General features: G+C 35.2%; 1 protein-coding gene across 3 annotated transcripts in view; it reads right to left on the bottom strand.

The window, feature by feature from the left end:
- Positions 1-15,937, bottom strand: part of Epg5 (ectopic P-granules autophagy protein 5) — a 923,436-nt gene that overhangs the window by 516,447 nt on the left and 391,052 nt on the right. For all 3 annotated transcript variants that reach the window (XM_090395201.1, XM_090395199.1, XM_090395200.1), the window contains exon 18: positions 13,068-13,208. In XM_090395201.1, the coding sequence (XP_090251327.1) occupies positions 13,068-13,208 (141 nt within the window). The remainder of the gene's footprint in view (positions 1-13,067; positions 13,209-15,937) is intronic.

Genomic DNA, 15,937 nt, shown 5'->3' with positions numbered 1-15,937 from the left:
TCACTATTAGCGAAAAAATCTATAAGAAAGAATGTTTATTCATGTTGTAATTTATAAATAATTTATTATTTTTATTTTTTTAATCAAAAATGACAATTGTAATAATAGAAATAGGACATCACTGTTACTGGAAGGAAAAACCATCTGTAAGCAAGAATGTTTATTCATGAAATCATAAATAAAATCTAGCTTGATGTTTTGTTTTTTTTTGTCACTAAAGGTCATGCCAGTGAGTAGCATGTGACCAAATCATTGTTTCTATAGCTTACAGTTCTAAATGTAACACAGCTTGTCTTGTATATTTATGTATGCTCCAGATGATGATCTTGATATGAAGATCGAAATGTCGGGATAATAAAAAGAGTTATTTTAACATGGTTGTAGAATCCATAATTTCAAATATGAATACTGATCATCGTGTAACACTAAAAGAAAGGATTATGAAAATTCATGAAGATTCAAGCGATGCAATCAATACGGTAAGCAGAAGAATTAGGTGTCTAATTTGATCAATCGACTGGCTTTTTAAAAACGGTGTAGGGACAACAATATCATTCCTAATTGCATCAGGCTAAAAAGGAAATTCACCACAGCAAAAGATACGGTCAAAAAACTATTTCCACACTAGGCTCGTTCCCCGAGAATTTACGGCCTACAGAAAATTCACAAAGAAAACACACCGCTAAGGCCTATAGTCGAAGGGATAGATACCCTGACTTATTACTTAGCCAAAAAATTAGTGGCAACACTCAAGGAGTTGGTAGGTCATTCCCCTTCCTATATCAAAAACACACTTCATAAACATCATCGAAGACATTACATTAGAAAAAGATGACCTATTAGTCAGTTTTGACTCTGTCCTCTTTATGAATGTCCCAATCAATGACACAATTCTTCTTTTACAGAACAAATTTCCTCCAGATATCACGGTGCTCTCTGGGCCTGTATTACGTTCTGGTTATTTTGTATTGCAAAACGCTTTCTACCTACAAAAGGAAGGCACAGCCATGGGCTCAGCATTATCCCCTCCAATTGCTAACTTTTATATGGAACATTCTGAACAACTTGCTTTCGGTTCCTCCCTTTTAAAACCCAAAGTCTGGCTTAGATACGTTGACAATGTTTTCGCAATCTGGTCTCATGGCCTCCAGACACTAGACATATTCCTTAGACACCTAAACAAGCAACACAAATGCATATAGTTCACAATTGAGATTGAAAAACATAAATTACTGCCATTTCTAGATACACTCGTCACACGTCTTCCCTCAGGCAATCTTTCCTTCACTGTTTACCGGAAACCGACACATACTGGCCAATATATACACATAAACTCTTACCACCACCCAACACAAAAACTAGGTGTCATCAATACCCTAAAAAAGCAGGGCTCTGAAGATCTGCTCTAATGAATAGGCACTGAAAAACGAATTTAAAGTGATCAGCAATACTTTTCAAAAAAATGAATACAGCCAGAACACTATTAACAAAATTCTCTACAAGACTTCAATAAAAAACATAGACAAACCAGACTACAGTAAAACTATAACCATTCCCTACATTAAAGGGACATCAGACAAAATAAACAGAGTACTACAAAAATACAACCTCAAAGTCACCTTTAAACCTCCTGCACAATTAAAAAGCTTACTCAACTCATCCAAAGACCCACTCCCTCCACTGGACCACCCTGGAGTATACCGTACTTATTGCACCTGCAACATACCATACATAGGAGAAACAGGACGCACAATTCCCATCAGACAAAAAGAACATAAACGACACATCAAATATAATAATTATGGTGAATCTGGCCTTTCTGATCATGCCCTGAACACCTTACATAGAATTGACTGGAAAGGCACTAGTTGTCTACATCACACTAAAATATGGTACGAACGCAAATTTAAGGAAGCCTGTGAGATCGTTATCAACCACCCCAATCTAAACAATAATTATGGTCTAAAAATTCCATACATATGGAAGGCATATATTCGTTCCACGAATCCTTCCTCTCTAAGAACAACTTTAAACAGGACTGTAGAAAATCCAGGATCCTAAATATAAAATAACAACTTTACATACATCTTCAAGGCCCACCTTTCCTAATTGGGTTGTGGGGGCAACAGCTGCAAGAGGAACTTCCAATGGTCACGATCCTCTGCCACCAAGCTCAGGTGTTCTGGTGGGATTCCGAAACTTGTCCATCCAAGGTTTCGGATATAATTTATCCAGTGAGTACTTGGCCTTACACGTGGCCTCCCACCCTCTGGCTTGGCAAATAGGGCCTAGCATACACTTTCCCAGGCATGCTGAGCAGAGAGATGTCACGATAGTTACTGCAATCCTTCTAGTCTCCCTTCTTGAAGACTGGTATTATTATGCTTGTCCGCCATTGCTTTGGTGCTCGCCCAGATATCCAAGCAGCCTGACACACTCGAGTCAGCCAGAGAACACCATCTCGATTTAAGGCTTTTAGCATTTTGGGCCGAATTTCATCATTGCCAGCAGTCTTGCCCAATTTTAGCGATTTGATTGCTAAATGGACCTCTTCTGCTGTGAGACTAGTCATTGCCCCGATCTGCACCTTTTGGATGTCCACAACTGCTGGGCCACCTGGGTTAAGAAGGCTCTCAAAGTATTCCCTCCATCTGTGGAGGATATCCTACTCGGTTGTTAAAAATGCATCACCAGAAGCTTTAATTGCCCTTGCCTGTGCACGATTTCCTTCCTCGAAAGCAGCGGATGGTCTGCCAGAATATTTTGTTTGCATTTGCATAGGATGAGTCTAATCTTTCTCCAAAGGATTCCAAGCATTCTGCTTTGCTGTCTTTACTGCCTCAGCAGCAGCTTTTCATGCCTCAGCATACTGCAAACACATCTCAGGTGACCTTGACCCTAAGTCATGTTAGGAAGGACTCCTCTTTTGCCTGGACAGTTTTTTGGACTTCTTGGTTCCACCAAGGTGTCCTTTTCCCACTGCCCGTTGTCACGCCGAACCACTCTCTGCCACAGTATGAGAGTGCAGAGGCAGTGGCAGCTGTTCTGATCAGCTTCCACTCCTCCTCAACATCTGCAGTATGCTTGGGAATCTCTTTGAACCTGGAGGAAATGTCATCTGAAAAATTCTTCCTCACAGCCTCATTTTCCATTGCCTCCCATTTCACGCAGTATAGCTGCTTAGGCCTATCAGCGTTGATGGTAGCATCTGGTTTCTGAAGCCATAGAGCACACAAGTTGGTGGTCAGACAGTTCTGCCCCTCTTCTCACACAAACGTCCAACACTGAGGAAAATAGGTCTGCTGAGACTATAAAGAAGTCAATCAGAGACCTTCGTTCTAGTGTATCCCTGTACCAGGTATACTTATGGACTTCTCGGTGCTGGAAGAAGGTATTCATTATGGACAAGCTGTTAGTACAGCAGAAGTCCAATAATTTCAACCCATTCGCGTTAAGGTCAGGGGTGCTGTTCCTCCCAACCACACCCCTCCATGTCTGGTCATCTGTTCCAACATGTGCATTGAAGTCACCCATTAGCAGGACTGATCCCATATCTGTCACCCTGTCAAAAGCAGCATCCACTTCCTCTAGGAAGGCAGAGTATTCTGAGTATTCTGACTCCAGATTAGGTGCATAGGCTTGCACCACAGCCAAATCATGGTTTTCATCTGAAGCCTTAACACACATACCCATCCCCCCAATGGGATCCACTCAGCGACACAGTCTAACAGCTGGGGGACTCGTGAGTGTCCCCACACCTGCCTGAGCAGACATTGTTGGGCTCACACCAGAGTAGTAGAACTTCTACCCCTTATCCAGGTCGACAGTTCCAGAGCCTCTTCTCTTGGTCCAAGAAAGCCTAAGTCTAGCCGGTAGCGCTTGGCTTCCTCGACCAGTTCCAACTCCATCCCTCTCAGAGAGAGAAGATGTTCCAGTTCCCTATAGTCTGGTGCCATTTCTATCCTTTTGCAGAACCATTTCTTTGCGCTGCCCCTAAACACCTCCCCAAATGGGTAGCAGGCCCATTGATGGAGTTTCCTCTAGCAGAGTGCTGTGGAGTGGTGTCTAAGGGTGACTGCAACATATTTTTCGAAATAACAACTTTAATACTAATAAATAGGACATCACTATTAATGAAAAAATCTATAAGCAAGAATGTTTATTCATGTAATCATAAATCTAGCTTGGTGTAATCTCCCCCTCACTAGAGGTAATGCCACTGAGTAACATGTGATCAAATCATTGTTTCTCTAGCTTACAGTGTGAAACATAATGCAGCTTGTCTTTTATATTTATGTATGCTTCAGATGATGATCTTGATATGAAGATCGAAACGTCGGGATAATAAAAAGTTATTTTAACACGGTTGTAGAATCCATAATTTCAAATATAAGTGATGAAGATAAGATTGTTAAAAGAGGAAAAGAAGAGTTTGATAAGATTTTAAATGTAGAACACAATATAACCAACATGATTAGAAGTTCAATAATGCAAGAATCTCCTATAAGTATAGATTGAAATATTACATTAAAACATATATGCAAAAATAGAAATGCCACTTCAGGCCTGCAATAAGCAGGGTAGTCTTTTAGCAAGTGATGAAATTCATTTCTCACCTATATGGATAAAGAGAGAGTTGCCATACCAGACACAGTAGTATAGATTTCATGCAGCAGACAGCTGCTTGCATTTATATAGCAAAGATCACATATTCATTTTGATGAAAAGTGCAAGAACAGAAGATGTTATTTCCAGAAAGGGAGATAAAATCTATCCATTAAAGCATACTCTCTGGTAGAAGTATTTAGATATTGCACCCATAAATAAATTTTATCTTGACTGGATAAATGCTTAGTAAAGCACATGTCCAATTATTAGCATGACCAGCATTGTCCATTAATAGCAAATCTTTTCCAAAATAATCTATTTAACAGCATATAACATTGCCAGATCTTTCATATCATCCTTTAAGACATTGTTAACTATATGAATATTTTCAGATGACACCGATAAATGTTCAAATAAGAAGATTTGATATGTTCACCTATCAGAATAGAAAGACCCTTTCTATTCTGATAGGTGAACATATCACCGGCTCTACTATTACACTCTTGAATGCAACAAAGTCAAGTTTCTTTGTTATACCTTTAATTTTAAAATGATTTGCTCCTAGTGACATCTCTTCCTTGTCCCAACTTTCATCTCTAGTCTATTCTGCTGCTAACCTAGTATTTTTGCTAATTTGTCTCTATTCCATATAATCTTATGCAGCTGGTTTCTCACCATACCAGGATTGTTAATTCCATTGCCTATTTCCAAATTTAAATTTTCAAGTTTAAATTTCCAAATTTAAACATACCTCTTCACTAACAACTGTACATAAATAGAATAAATATTTCATTTGTATTAGAGATACACCATCAATAATTCTATAAGTGTCTTTCCATGTTCTTATTTTCACAGTTTGTGTCTTTTATTTGCTGATTTTCATGTTTAGATTTAGACTAAACTATGGCATCATCTGTAATAATGTAAAGAGCTGCTTGAATACCTCCAACTCTGATATTAATTCTATTGCCACTTTCCTTCCTTAATATAATCTGTATAGCTGAAAGATAATAGTGATGGTAATTTCCATTAATGTCTTGCACCAGATTTCATATCAAACAACCACCATCAATGTTACCTTCAGTTCTAACGGCTGATAAAAATAGAACTATTAATTGTTCCTTTATGATACCTTACAGAGATGAATGGAACAAGTACCAAAGCATGTACTAATAGTGAAACAAATAATCCTGTGATAGGAAAAAGCTTATTTAAACATAAAAACATGCATAAAATGATATAAAATAGGTCACCAATATCACCAGAAAGCAAAAGCAAAGCCAAAACCTAAATGGATCATATTCAAGGGAAAATGATACAATACTGCAATCAAGGGAAATTTTAGAGTTCACTCTGAAAAGTAAGGCAAGGAGCTCAAGTATGGGATTTAAAAAATTGGGGGAAAAAAAAAAAATTTTGTATTTTGGAAAATGAGAAGCTAGAAAGCCCAGATAACCTGATTGAAAATCAAAGGAAAAATTTTAAAATGGTACATAATGAGGGTGCAAGAGACTGTTTAGGTAGTAATAAAGGATTAAAAAAAAAAAAAAAACTAAGACTGATAAGCAGACAAGACCTGGAAACTGACAGAATCAAAGGACAGAGCTAAAATGATGTTTAAAAATACTAAATCTCAGAGAGCTAAAGAAATTCATTTGAGCAATTACAGAAGTTATTTAAAAATTTGCAAGAGAAAGTAAAAGGAATTATGCAAACAGTTTAGCAGAAGAAGCAAAAAGACTACAACATTAAGACACTGAAAAACAGTATGAGATGTCAAGAAAACCATGCTCTGAAGAAAGGAAGCAAGTAAATGATATAAGGGATAAAGAATGGTTTTATCGCCAACTGAAGAGGATAAGATTGTTACAAGAGGGAAAGAAGAGTTTGATGAGATTTTAAATGTAAAACACAATATAACTGACATGATTAGAAGTTTAATAATGGAAGAATCTCCTATAAGCATAGATTATAATATTACATTAAAACCTATATGTACAAATGAAATAATGAACATAACAGAGAAGATGAAAAGTAGAAAGGCATGGGGAAATGATCACATAACAATAGAAATGCCTAAGACAACTAAGGAAATTGCTGCTGATACTGCAACTGATCTTTAACAATGTACTATAGACAGAACACTCATACTTAAACAGCAGACAGGAGTGATAATTATAATCCCAAAAAAGGAGATCACACTAAATGTGAAAACTGGAGGGAATTAGTCAGAACCTACAAACATTTTCTGTAAATGATTTACAGATGATAACATGCATGAACAAGCTGGATAAAGAACAGGTAGGAGTACTGAGCATCACAGAACTTAGAAACTTATTTTACCTAAATTTTATAGACTTTGCCAAAGCATTTGACAGTACTGATAGAGAAATGTTCTCTTTAATTATTAGAAACTATGCATTCCTGGGAGACTGCAGCTCAGTTGGTATAGATGAAGCCCTTTAGTCAGAAAGATTCCCATTCATGACATGATGAACCTTTATCTGGTCTCTTTTGAAAATGGTGAGTTAGACGGCCTCATATAGAGGTAGTAGGTTTTTCCCACCTGGAAACAGATTTTTTGGTCCCTCAGAACAGGCAAATTGGCTCCGTGAACATACACATCAATACTTACTACATTATTATTATTATTATTATCTGAGACCTCCAGGGAGTCAAGGACTCATTGAGGGAGGCTGTAAATTACCCAACCCAGCTATCGTACCTTCCATTACATTCATTTACACTAGATGCACTCACTATGCCTAAGGGCAAATTATCCCACTCACTGCTCTCTGGGAGAAAAACCTAGCTCTTACCCCTTTCTTGACTGAGAACAACCTTAACTTCCATGAATGCCCCCGTGTTCTCTCCCCACCTTCCATATAACGAAAAATTTCATCATTCGAAATGCTATAACACCCATTCAAAAGTTTATAGACCTCTATCATATCACCCCTCTTTCTCCTGTTAACCAGATCCTGTAATCCACATACTTATGTAGAAGAGATAGAGTCCCCACTATATGTTGTTATGCCCGTATTCCACCATGAGTTACATCATAGCAGCTAACCTTATTGGATTGAAGATGACACATGAATGGGATGCATTCCTGATAAATATATGAAAATAATCAAAGAAATGTATGAAGGAAGCAAAATTCAGGGATAAGGACTGATGGGAGACAGGGTGGTGTTATGTGTCGTTTACTGTTTAACACTGTCATTGATTAGATCCATATTCTTCAACCTTTTTTCACCTGCAGACCGGGGAAAATAGCAGAAATATTTTACAGACTGGCTGATGGCTAAGACAGAAAGATAAACCAATGTAGATAGTATTTTATTTATTAAATCTAATGTTATAAAATTACTATTTTTAGCTAGTGCGACATCTGGGCATCTGCTTAGAGGTTAGAAAATTTGATAAACGTGGTTGGAGCTTCGTTTCTGAGAGACGAAGAAATTTTTGGAAATTTTTTGAGGACCGCCAGGAAATTTCAACTACAGGTTGAAGAACCAGGGATCAGATTATGAGAAAGATACAAGTGTAAAAAGAGGAATTAAATAGAACCACTGGCACTTAAAAGATTTAAATTATACTGCATATGCTGTCCTAATATCATCAAAACTGATGTATAAGCAAAATTGGAAGACTAATATAAAGAGCTGAATAAATATGACTAAAACAAAAAATTTCTTCATTCATTCTTAACATCTGACCTCCATGGAGTCAGAGACTCATCGTGGAAGGCATGCACACTATCACAAACAAAGCTCATCCAACCATGCCTGACTGACACAAAGTATCTACATTTACAACACAATCAGACAATGTATTCAACTCTAACTACTATCCATGAAATGAATCTGTTCATCTCTCCTCACACCCTTCTTATAGAGATTCCAGGGATCGCCAATTGCTCTGCCCATCTCATTGCCGTTTTTTCCATGTTAACCTGATAACATACTCTAAACAACATATATGTCTCAATCATATCACTTTCTTCCTTCTCCTATTCTTTCAATCTGTTGGAAGTTTTTTCTAACTTGGTTAGACTATAATAAATTTGGTTTAATCCTTTATCTAAGTGTAAGCAAACAAAGTTTGCACCTGAAGTATCTTCAGGACTGAAGCAACTTGTGGTAAAGGTGGACCAAGCTGTCATCAATACTTGTCTTAGCATCTCCAATAATGCAAAGCACATCTCCTTGAGAACATGTATAATAGGTAAATAGGTAATATAAGTAAATATGATTTCTCCATTGCTTCCACGGGTCTGGCTCCCAACGATAAGGCCTCAATAAAGGTCGAAACCGGTCTAGGTAGTGGCCCTTCCATTAATGCATAGCATTATACATGTCCGCAAGGAGATGTGATTTTGCATTATGGGAAATTCTAAGACAAGTATTGATGACAGCTTGGTCCACCTTTACCATGAGTTGCCTCAGTCCTGAAGATACTTCAGGCGCAAACTTTGTTTGCTTACACACTTGGATAAAGGATTAAACTAAATTAATTATTTCTTTTAAGTTACATGGTGATCAGCATTCATATTTACTAATTTAGTGACACAAAACATACAAGTTGAAATGATTATTTTATTTATTATTAATAAAATGACACTTGACGTTTCGCCCCCTTATTGACATCATCATCAGAAAGATACATGTGTATAGGAAACCATGCTACATGCTATTTAACTCTATAAAGGTAAATTAAATCTACGCTGTTAATTAATCTTTTTCTTAGCCTGACCTCTAGTGATAAAAATAAATAAATAAATAAAAAATAATAAAAATAAATAAATAAATAAAAAATAATAAAAATAAATAAATAATTAATAAATAAAAAACTACAATAAACTCTGATAAAGTCCTCCTGTACTAAGATTCTTCTGGATTTGTGCAGTTCAGATTGTTATACCATGATTTTCTTCTGGACTTGTACAGTTCAAGTTGCTATTGAATGTTAAGGGGAAAACAAAAAAAAATTAAAATTAAAATTAAATTTTTAAAAAAAATAACACTTCACCACGTCTTCTTGTATTGAGATTTTTCTTTGGCTTGTTCTGGTTGCTATAAAAATTGCAAATGGGTCCTCCACATTCTTTGAATGGTCAGGCCATCATTTTTGTCCAGATTTGGATTATGTTTGAGCATTTCCCATGCTTCTTTAAATTTCCTCTCAAAGCAGGTTTTGGTGTGGTGTAATGACTTGGTACTTTTCCAATCAATTCTGTGGTATGTTTGGAGTGCGTGGTCAGAAAGGCCGTTTTTTTTCCAAAATGGAGGTATTCAATGTGTCGTTTGTGTTCGTTCTCCCTAATTGTGAAGTTTTGCCCTGTTTTCCCTATGTATGGTAGGTTACATGTGCATTGTATTTTGTATACCCCTGGGTGGGCTAGGTGTGGAAGAGGATCTTTGAAAGAACTGAGTAGGCGTTTTAATTTTGTTGGGGGGTTTAAAGGTGGTTTTGAGGTTGTATTTGTGTAGTGTTCTGTGTCTATTTTTTCAGAGATGCCTCTAACATAAGGCATAGCAATAGCATTCTTGAAATCTTTTTTACTGGTATCTCTGTGGAGGATGAATAGATTTTTTTTTTTTTTTTTTTTATCTGAAGTGACAACTTCAACTTGCGCAACATGGCCCTAAAAAAAAAAAAAACTATTCACAAGATCCTCCACAGAGATAACAGTAAAAACAAAAAAGATTTCAAGAATGCTATTGCTATACCTTATGTTTGAGGCATTTCCAAAAAAATAGACAGAACACTACACAAATACAACATCAAAACCACCTTTAAACCCCCCGACAAAATTAAGACACCTATTCAGTTCTTCTAAAGATCCTCTTCCACACCTAACCTACCATACACAGGAGAAATAGGGCAAACCATCCCTATTAGAAATTACGAACACAAACAACACATTAAATACCTCCATTGTGAAATGCTCAAACATAATCCAAATCTGAACAAAAATGATGGCCTAACCATTCCAAGACTGTGGAGCCATTATAGCAACCAGAACAAGCCAAAGAAAAATCTCAATAAAAGAAGACGTGGTAAAGTGTTATTTTTTTAAAAAAAATTTTTTTGTTATCCCTCTTAAAATGCAATAGCAACTTAAACTGTACAAGTCCAGAAGAAAATCGTTGTATAACAATCTAAACTGTACAAATCCAGAAGAATCTTGGTACAGGAGGACTTTAGCAGAGTCTATTGTAGTTTTATATTTATTAATTATTTATTTATTTTTTTATCACTAGAGGTCAGGCTAAGAAAAAGATTAATTAACAGCATAGATTTAATTTACCTTTATAGAGTGCAAGAGCATGTAGCTTGGTTTCGTATAAACATGTATCTTTCTGATGATGACCTCAATACAGGGGTCGAAACGTCATGCATTATTTTATTAATAATAAGTAAAATAATCATTTCAACGCGTGTTTTGTGTCCCTAAATTCGTAAATAAATTTATTATTATCTTTCAATCTGTCTTCATACTCCACATTACAAAGACCACTTTTACGAATCTTCTTTGGACCCTTCCTAACATATGCTTATCACCAGGAAAATCCAGATTAAGGCCTAATACAGCCTAATAGAACCTTAAAATGGAATCATGACCTCTTTATTTCTGCATGTCAGGTTCCTCTGCATCATAGCTATTATCCCAAGTGACAACTTCAACTTGTGCAACATGGCCCTAATTTAAAGTCCTTCTCCGCTATCCGTCACCTTCTCTACCTCCTTTAAATTTCCACACCAAGTGTGTACTTTGCTTCCCAAATTCAAAATCTTAGATTTTTTGCAAACGGTGAACTGACAATTCCACTTACCAATGTATTCATGCCATCTATTCAAGCTTTCATGTAAGGCTATAAAATCTGCTTGACTCTGCATTCCTCTCGTTAATTTTGCATCATTTGCAAACAGCTGCATATCACTAGGTAAACCTATCCTAATATCATTAACATACAAATTTAACAACAATGGTCCCAAAACAAACCGCTGCAACACACCACTAGTGACCTCCCTCTTTCTGGATGCTGCACTGCCATATACAACTTTCTGATGCCCATCTAACAGCCAGTCATTGACTTGACTCAGTAGTCTGTTATCTAATCCCATTTCCTTCAGTTTATTTAACATCTTCTTGTGTGGCACACTATCAGAAGCTTTTACAATATTTAAGTATGCCACTGTATATGCATCTCCCTTGTCCAAGATATTTATTACCTTGTTATAGTACATAAGTTAGTAAAACATGATCTCCATTTAACAAACCCATACTAACAATCATCGAGAATACTATTGTTATCAGCCCATTTCTGTGCCCTAGTTCTCGCCAATCTCTACAGTACCTTAACCACATCTACCTATATATACAGGTTGGCCTATAATTCATAGGGATAAGCTTATCACGATCTTTATACAGTGGAACAATTTAACTTCTTTCCACTTGGAACTTGTGTTGTTGCAAGTCTCTTATTAAACAGGGATTCCAATGCTACTGCTGATTCCCTGGAACATTCCCTTAATATACATGATGGTAGGTCATCAAATTCTTACTGAGATGAAGTCCTCACATACCTCCTTGCTGGCTCACAGTTAAACTATCTTTTCCTATGTCCTTTACATTTGAGGTTTCATGATTTCACCCTGAAAAGGATAAAAAGCACTTATAAATTGTTCACTGAATACTTCAATTATATTTCTGCAGCAGTTACCTCTACAATTTTCATCCATTAACATCATCTTTTCAGAATGCTCCTACTTTTACTTTCCTTCTACTTGCCAAATATCTGAAAAACTCTACAGTTTTTCTTGGCCTGATGTGCTAATTTCTGCTTCAAGAAACTTCTGATATGATTTTTCTTTTCTCGGGCCAGCTGTTAACATCTGCATTCACTAAGATCAGCAAGGTATCAAAAACTATGTAACATGACCAAAACAAACATCATCTCAATTTTTTCTATGTCTTATTTTTTGTAGTTATATTTGTCATGAAACAAAAGAAAACATAGTATTCCAAATGGAATTGAATAAAAATACAATTCCATTTGGAATTGTATTTTTATTCAATTTCATTTGGAATTGTACTACAATTGATCAGATAATACCAGGTTTTGACAAATAACACAATGAAGCATTATATGTGCATGTATTGGATAAGTTAATCACGTATATGTTCTGATCAGGTTATCTATTTGTGTGAAGGAGAAACGAAGATACTTTGGTCTTAAACAGAAGTGTCTTCGTCACATTATTTTTAGGGCAAGGGTTCTCTTCTATGATAAACTGGACTTCATTATGGTTCTCTTCAATCACTGCTCACTGTTCTATGTTGAGGATAATATGAAAGAAACTAAACAGTGTAAAATTATTTTCAGGTCAAAAACAATTAAACTTATGATTTTTTTTTTGGTTTGAAAAAACAAAGGAGTGCAACATACCCTCTATTCTCAAGCAAATCATCTGGATGATGAGTGAAAAATGGAATTAAATAACAAAGCACTCTAACTGTAGCAGCATATTCTGCATTTTCCAGCAGCACAGTGATGAGAGAAAATCCTTTATCCATTATGGACTGACAACTATCAAAAAAAATTTTTTTCTTAGTTACAAAAAAGCACCCAAAAAGATAAAATAACAATCAAAATTATATGTTTAACAATAAAATGGCAACAAAAATGCATAAGATTCATTGTGAGTTCACAGGAAGAAATATAATTTAGAACTAATCATTATAAAAAAATTGTCAAAAAATGATCAGAAATTTCAAAATAATAACTCTTACTTTTTTTATACTTTTATTTTATTTTCAGCTATTTTTAAATGTTTTGTATTTTTAATTTTTTTTAATTTTTTAAATTTATAAGCATACAATTACATGGAGATGACTGATTATTTTATTAATACTAATAACAATCATAATCGTAATAATAATGAAAGCTAGTAAAGACATACAAAGAAAAAATAATAATACATTAACAATACAAAAGTTAAGAGAAGAAAGGAAAGTAAGAAATATAAAACTAAATGAAATAAAAAAAAAAAAAACAGCTAGTTTTGCTACAGATATTGGCAGCTTCTTCTGAATTAAGATAAAAATACAATAAAATGTTAGCATGAGCTAAACATGATGAAAATATAGAAAATGTAGGAACTGTTACAATATAGTTGACCTGGTTGGTTGAGTGGTTAGCGGAGTGGCTTGAAATGCAGCACCCCAATTTTTCTTGATACATAAATATATTTATTAATTAATTTATATTTACGTGTAATATTTAATTTTATCATCAACAATCCTATACAATTCTCTCATTTTGTATAAAAAAATAATAAAAATCCTTCTTGTAGCACTTAGGAGGGCGAAGGAAGCTAGCAACACTGCATTTACCATAGTGCCATACTGCTATGCATGCAAGCATATGCACGTCATAGTGAGATGCAAGCTATTAGCGTAATGTCCAATCCATAGAACCATTAATGGTATCCACAAGCTGGTGCTCACCTATTTCTGAGTCACTATCTCCACTGGTTTGAACTCCAAAATTGAAACACTTATGTCAAACAGCACTTTCAACTGTCTACATTTAATGCACACATACTCACTGCTATTACTCATGATTTGCTAGTCTTTCAGATTCAGATTCAGATTAAGCTGCCATACCATCTTAGATTAGTCCTCCTCACATATTCATAAATGAGAAGAATACCAAATAATTAATTTGGTATTCTTCTCATTCATATTGGTATTCTAAAAAATACCAATATGATGCTACCAATGACACTATCTGTTCACTCCTGTTATTTTTCTCAAAAGTCTCAAATCTGCTATCCCTAGTCTTTGGACCTTATTTTTCTCCCAATTCTTAGATTCATGAGATAAAACATTATTATGTACAGTTGTAGTTTAGTGTTTTGGTTAATTTCTTTCATACTCAATATAAATGTATACAAATGACTCAACACCACTCCAATCTTGCTTATAACACTACCCATTTCCATGTTTACTTTGCTATCTTAAAAAATGTGTTTAAGCAGCAGAAATATTTCCCCAGTTTCAATAGATTCTTCATTCAGGATGCAGTTAATGGTATCAATATTCCTACAAATTTGATAGTAGGAAAATTGTGTGAAAATGTGAGAGTAAGTGGAACAGATGATGTGATGAGAAGTGAAGTAGAGGAGCTCACACAATGCATCCCTGGATGAGTCTCATAACAACTGTAATAATATAGATGGAAACATAAGAGCTCTACATACATCATATAAAATTCAATCCACTGACTCTATATATATATATATAGCGAAGCCAGTGCAAAACTATCATGCACCCATACTGGAGCATATCTCTCCATATTTCTTATTTTCCTGGTTTGCTTCTTTAACTTATTTGAGAGTTCTGATTATTCAGTCCTTGACAACCACTTCACCACCTGAATCAAGCAATGTTTTCTTCAGAATCTGTAAATTTTGTTTTCCAACTCTTTCATTTTTTCTGGAATAATATTTGTATATTTGAACCTACAGTTCACCACTAACATCTGCTTGATTTTCATTGTTTTTTAAAACTATGTTTAGATATTTTTCTATTCAATTAGAAATTCATTTTCATTCTCAAAACTAAATGGTAATCACTTCCCGTTTCAAATTCCCAGTATACTCTTGAGTCCGAAGCCAGTGCAAAGATATCAAAATCAACACTATCGGTAAGAGAGACAAATGGAAAATTAAATATAGAAAAATTAGCAGAACACGCAAAGCAGGTATGATAGCAAAAAAAAAAAAAAGTGAATAAATTACTTAAGTATAAAGAGCTAATAAGCTTCATTTCGGCAATGAAAACATTACTTAAATTAAGGGGATATTAAATCCCGCATAGTTTTAAAACCGAATAAGAAACTCAAAGATCGGAATCAGAGAGTTTCTTGCCAAATATAGTAAACTATAAAGTATCGGCGACACTAGCGTTAGCCAATGCAAGTGATCCTAGGAAATGTGTTTTTACATTATGGAAAATACCTAAGAATAGCGATCTGAACTTCCTCCACCTTTGCAACGAGTTGCCCGGTTTTGTACTACGTACTAGGATCACTTGCATTGGCTAACGCTAGTGTCGCCGATACTTTATAGTTTACTATATTCGGCAAGAAACTCTCTGATTCCGATCTTTGAGTTTCTTATTCGGTTTTAAAACTATGCGGGATTTAATATCCCCTTAATTTAAGTGAATAAATTTATGTGCAATATGAGTGAAATTAATAAAAACACTAAAGCAGCTGCATATAAGACAGTTCAATTCTGATTTATTTATCTG

This window comes from Typopeltis vanoorti, chromosome 7, assembly GCF_054136105.1.
Source record: "Typopeltis vanoorti isolate ZY-2024b chromosome 7, IOZ_Tvanoo_1.0, whole genome shotgun sequence".
In the NCBI taxonomy this organism is placed as follows: domain Eukaryota; kingdom Metazoa; phylum Arthropoda; class Arachnida; order Uropygi; family Thelyphonidae; genus Typopeltis; species Typopeltis vanoorti.
Note: the sequence above shows the minus strand (reverse complement) of the source record. Positions and strands in the feature narration are given on the sequence as shown.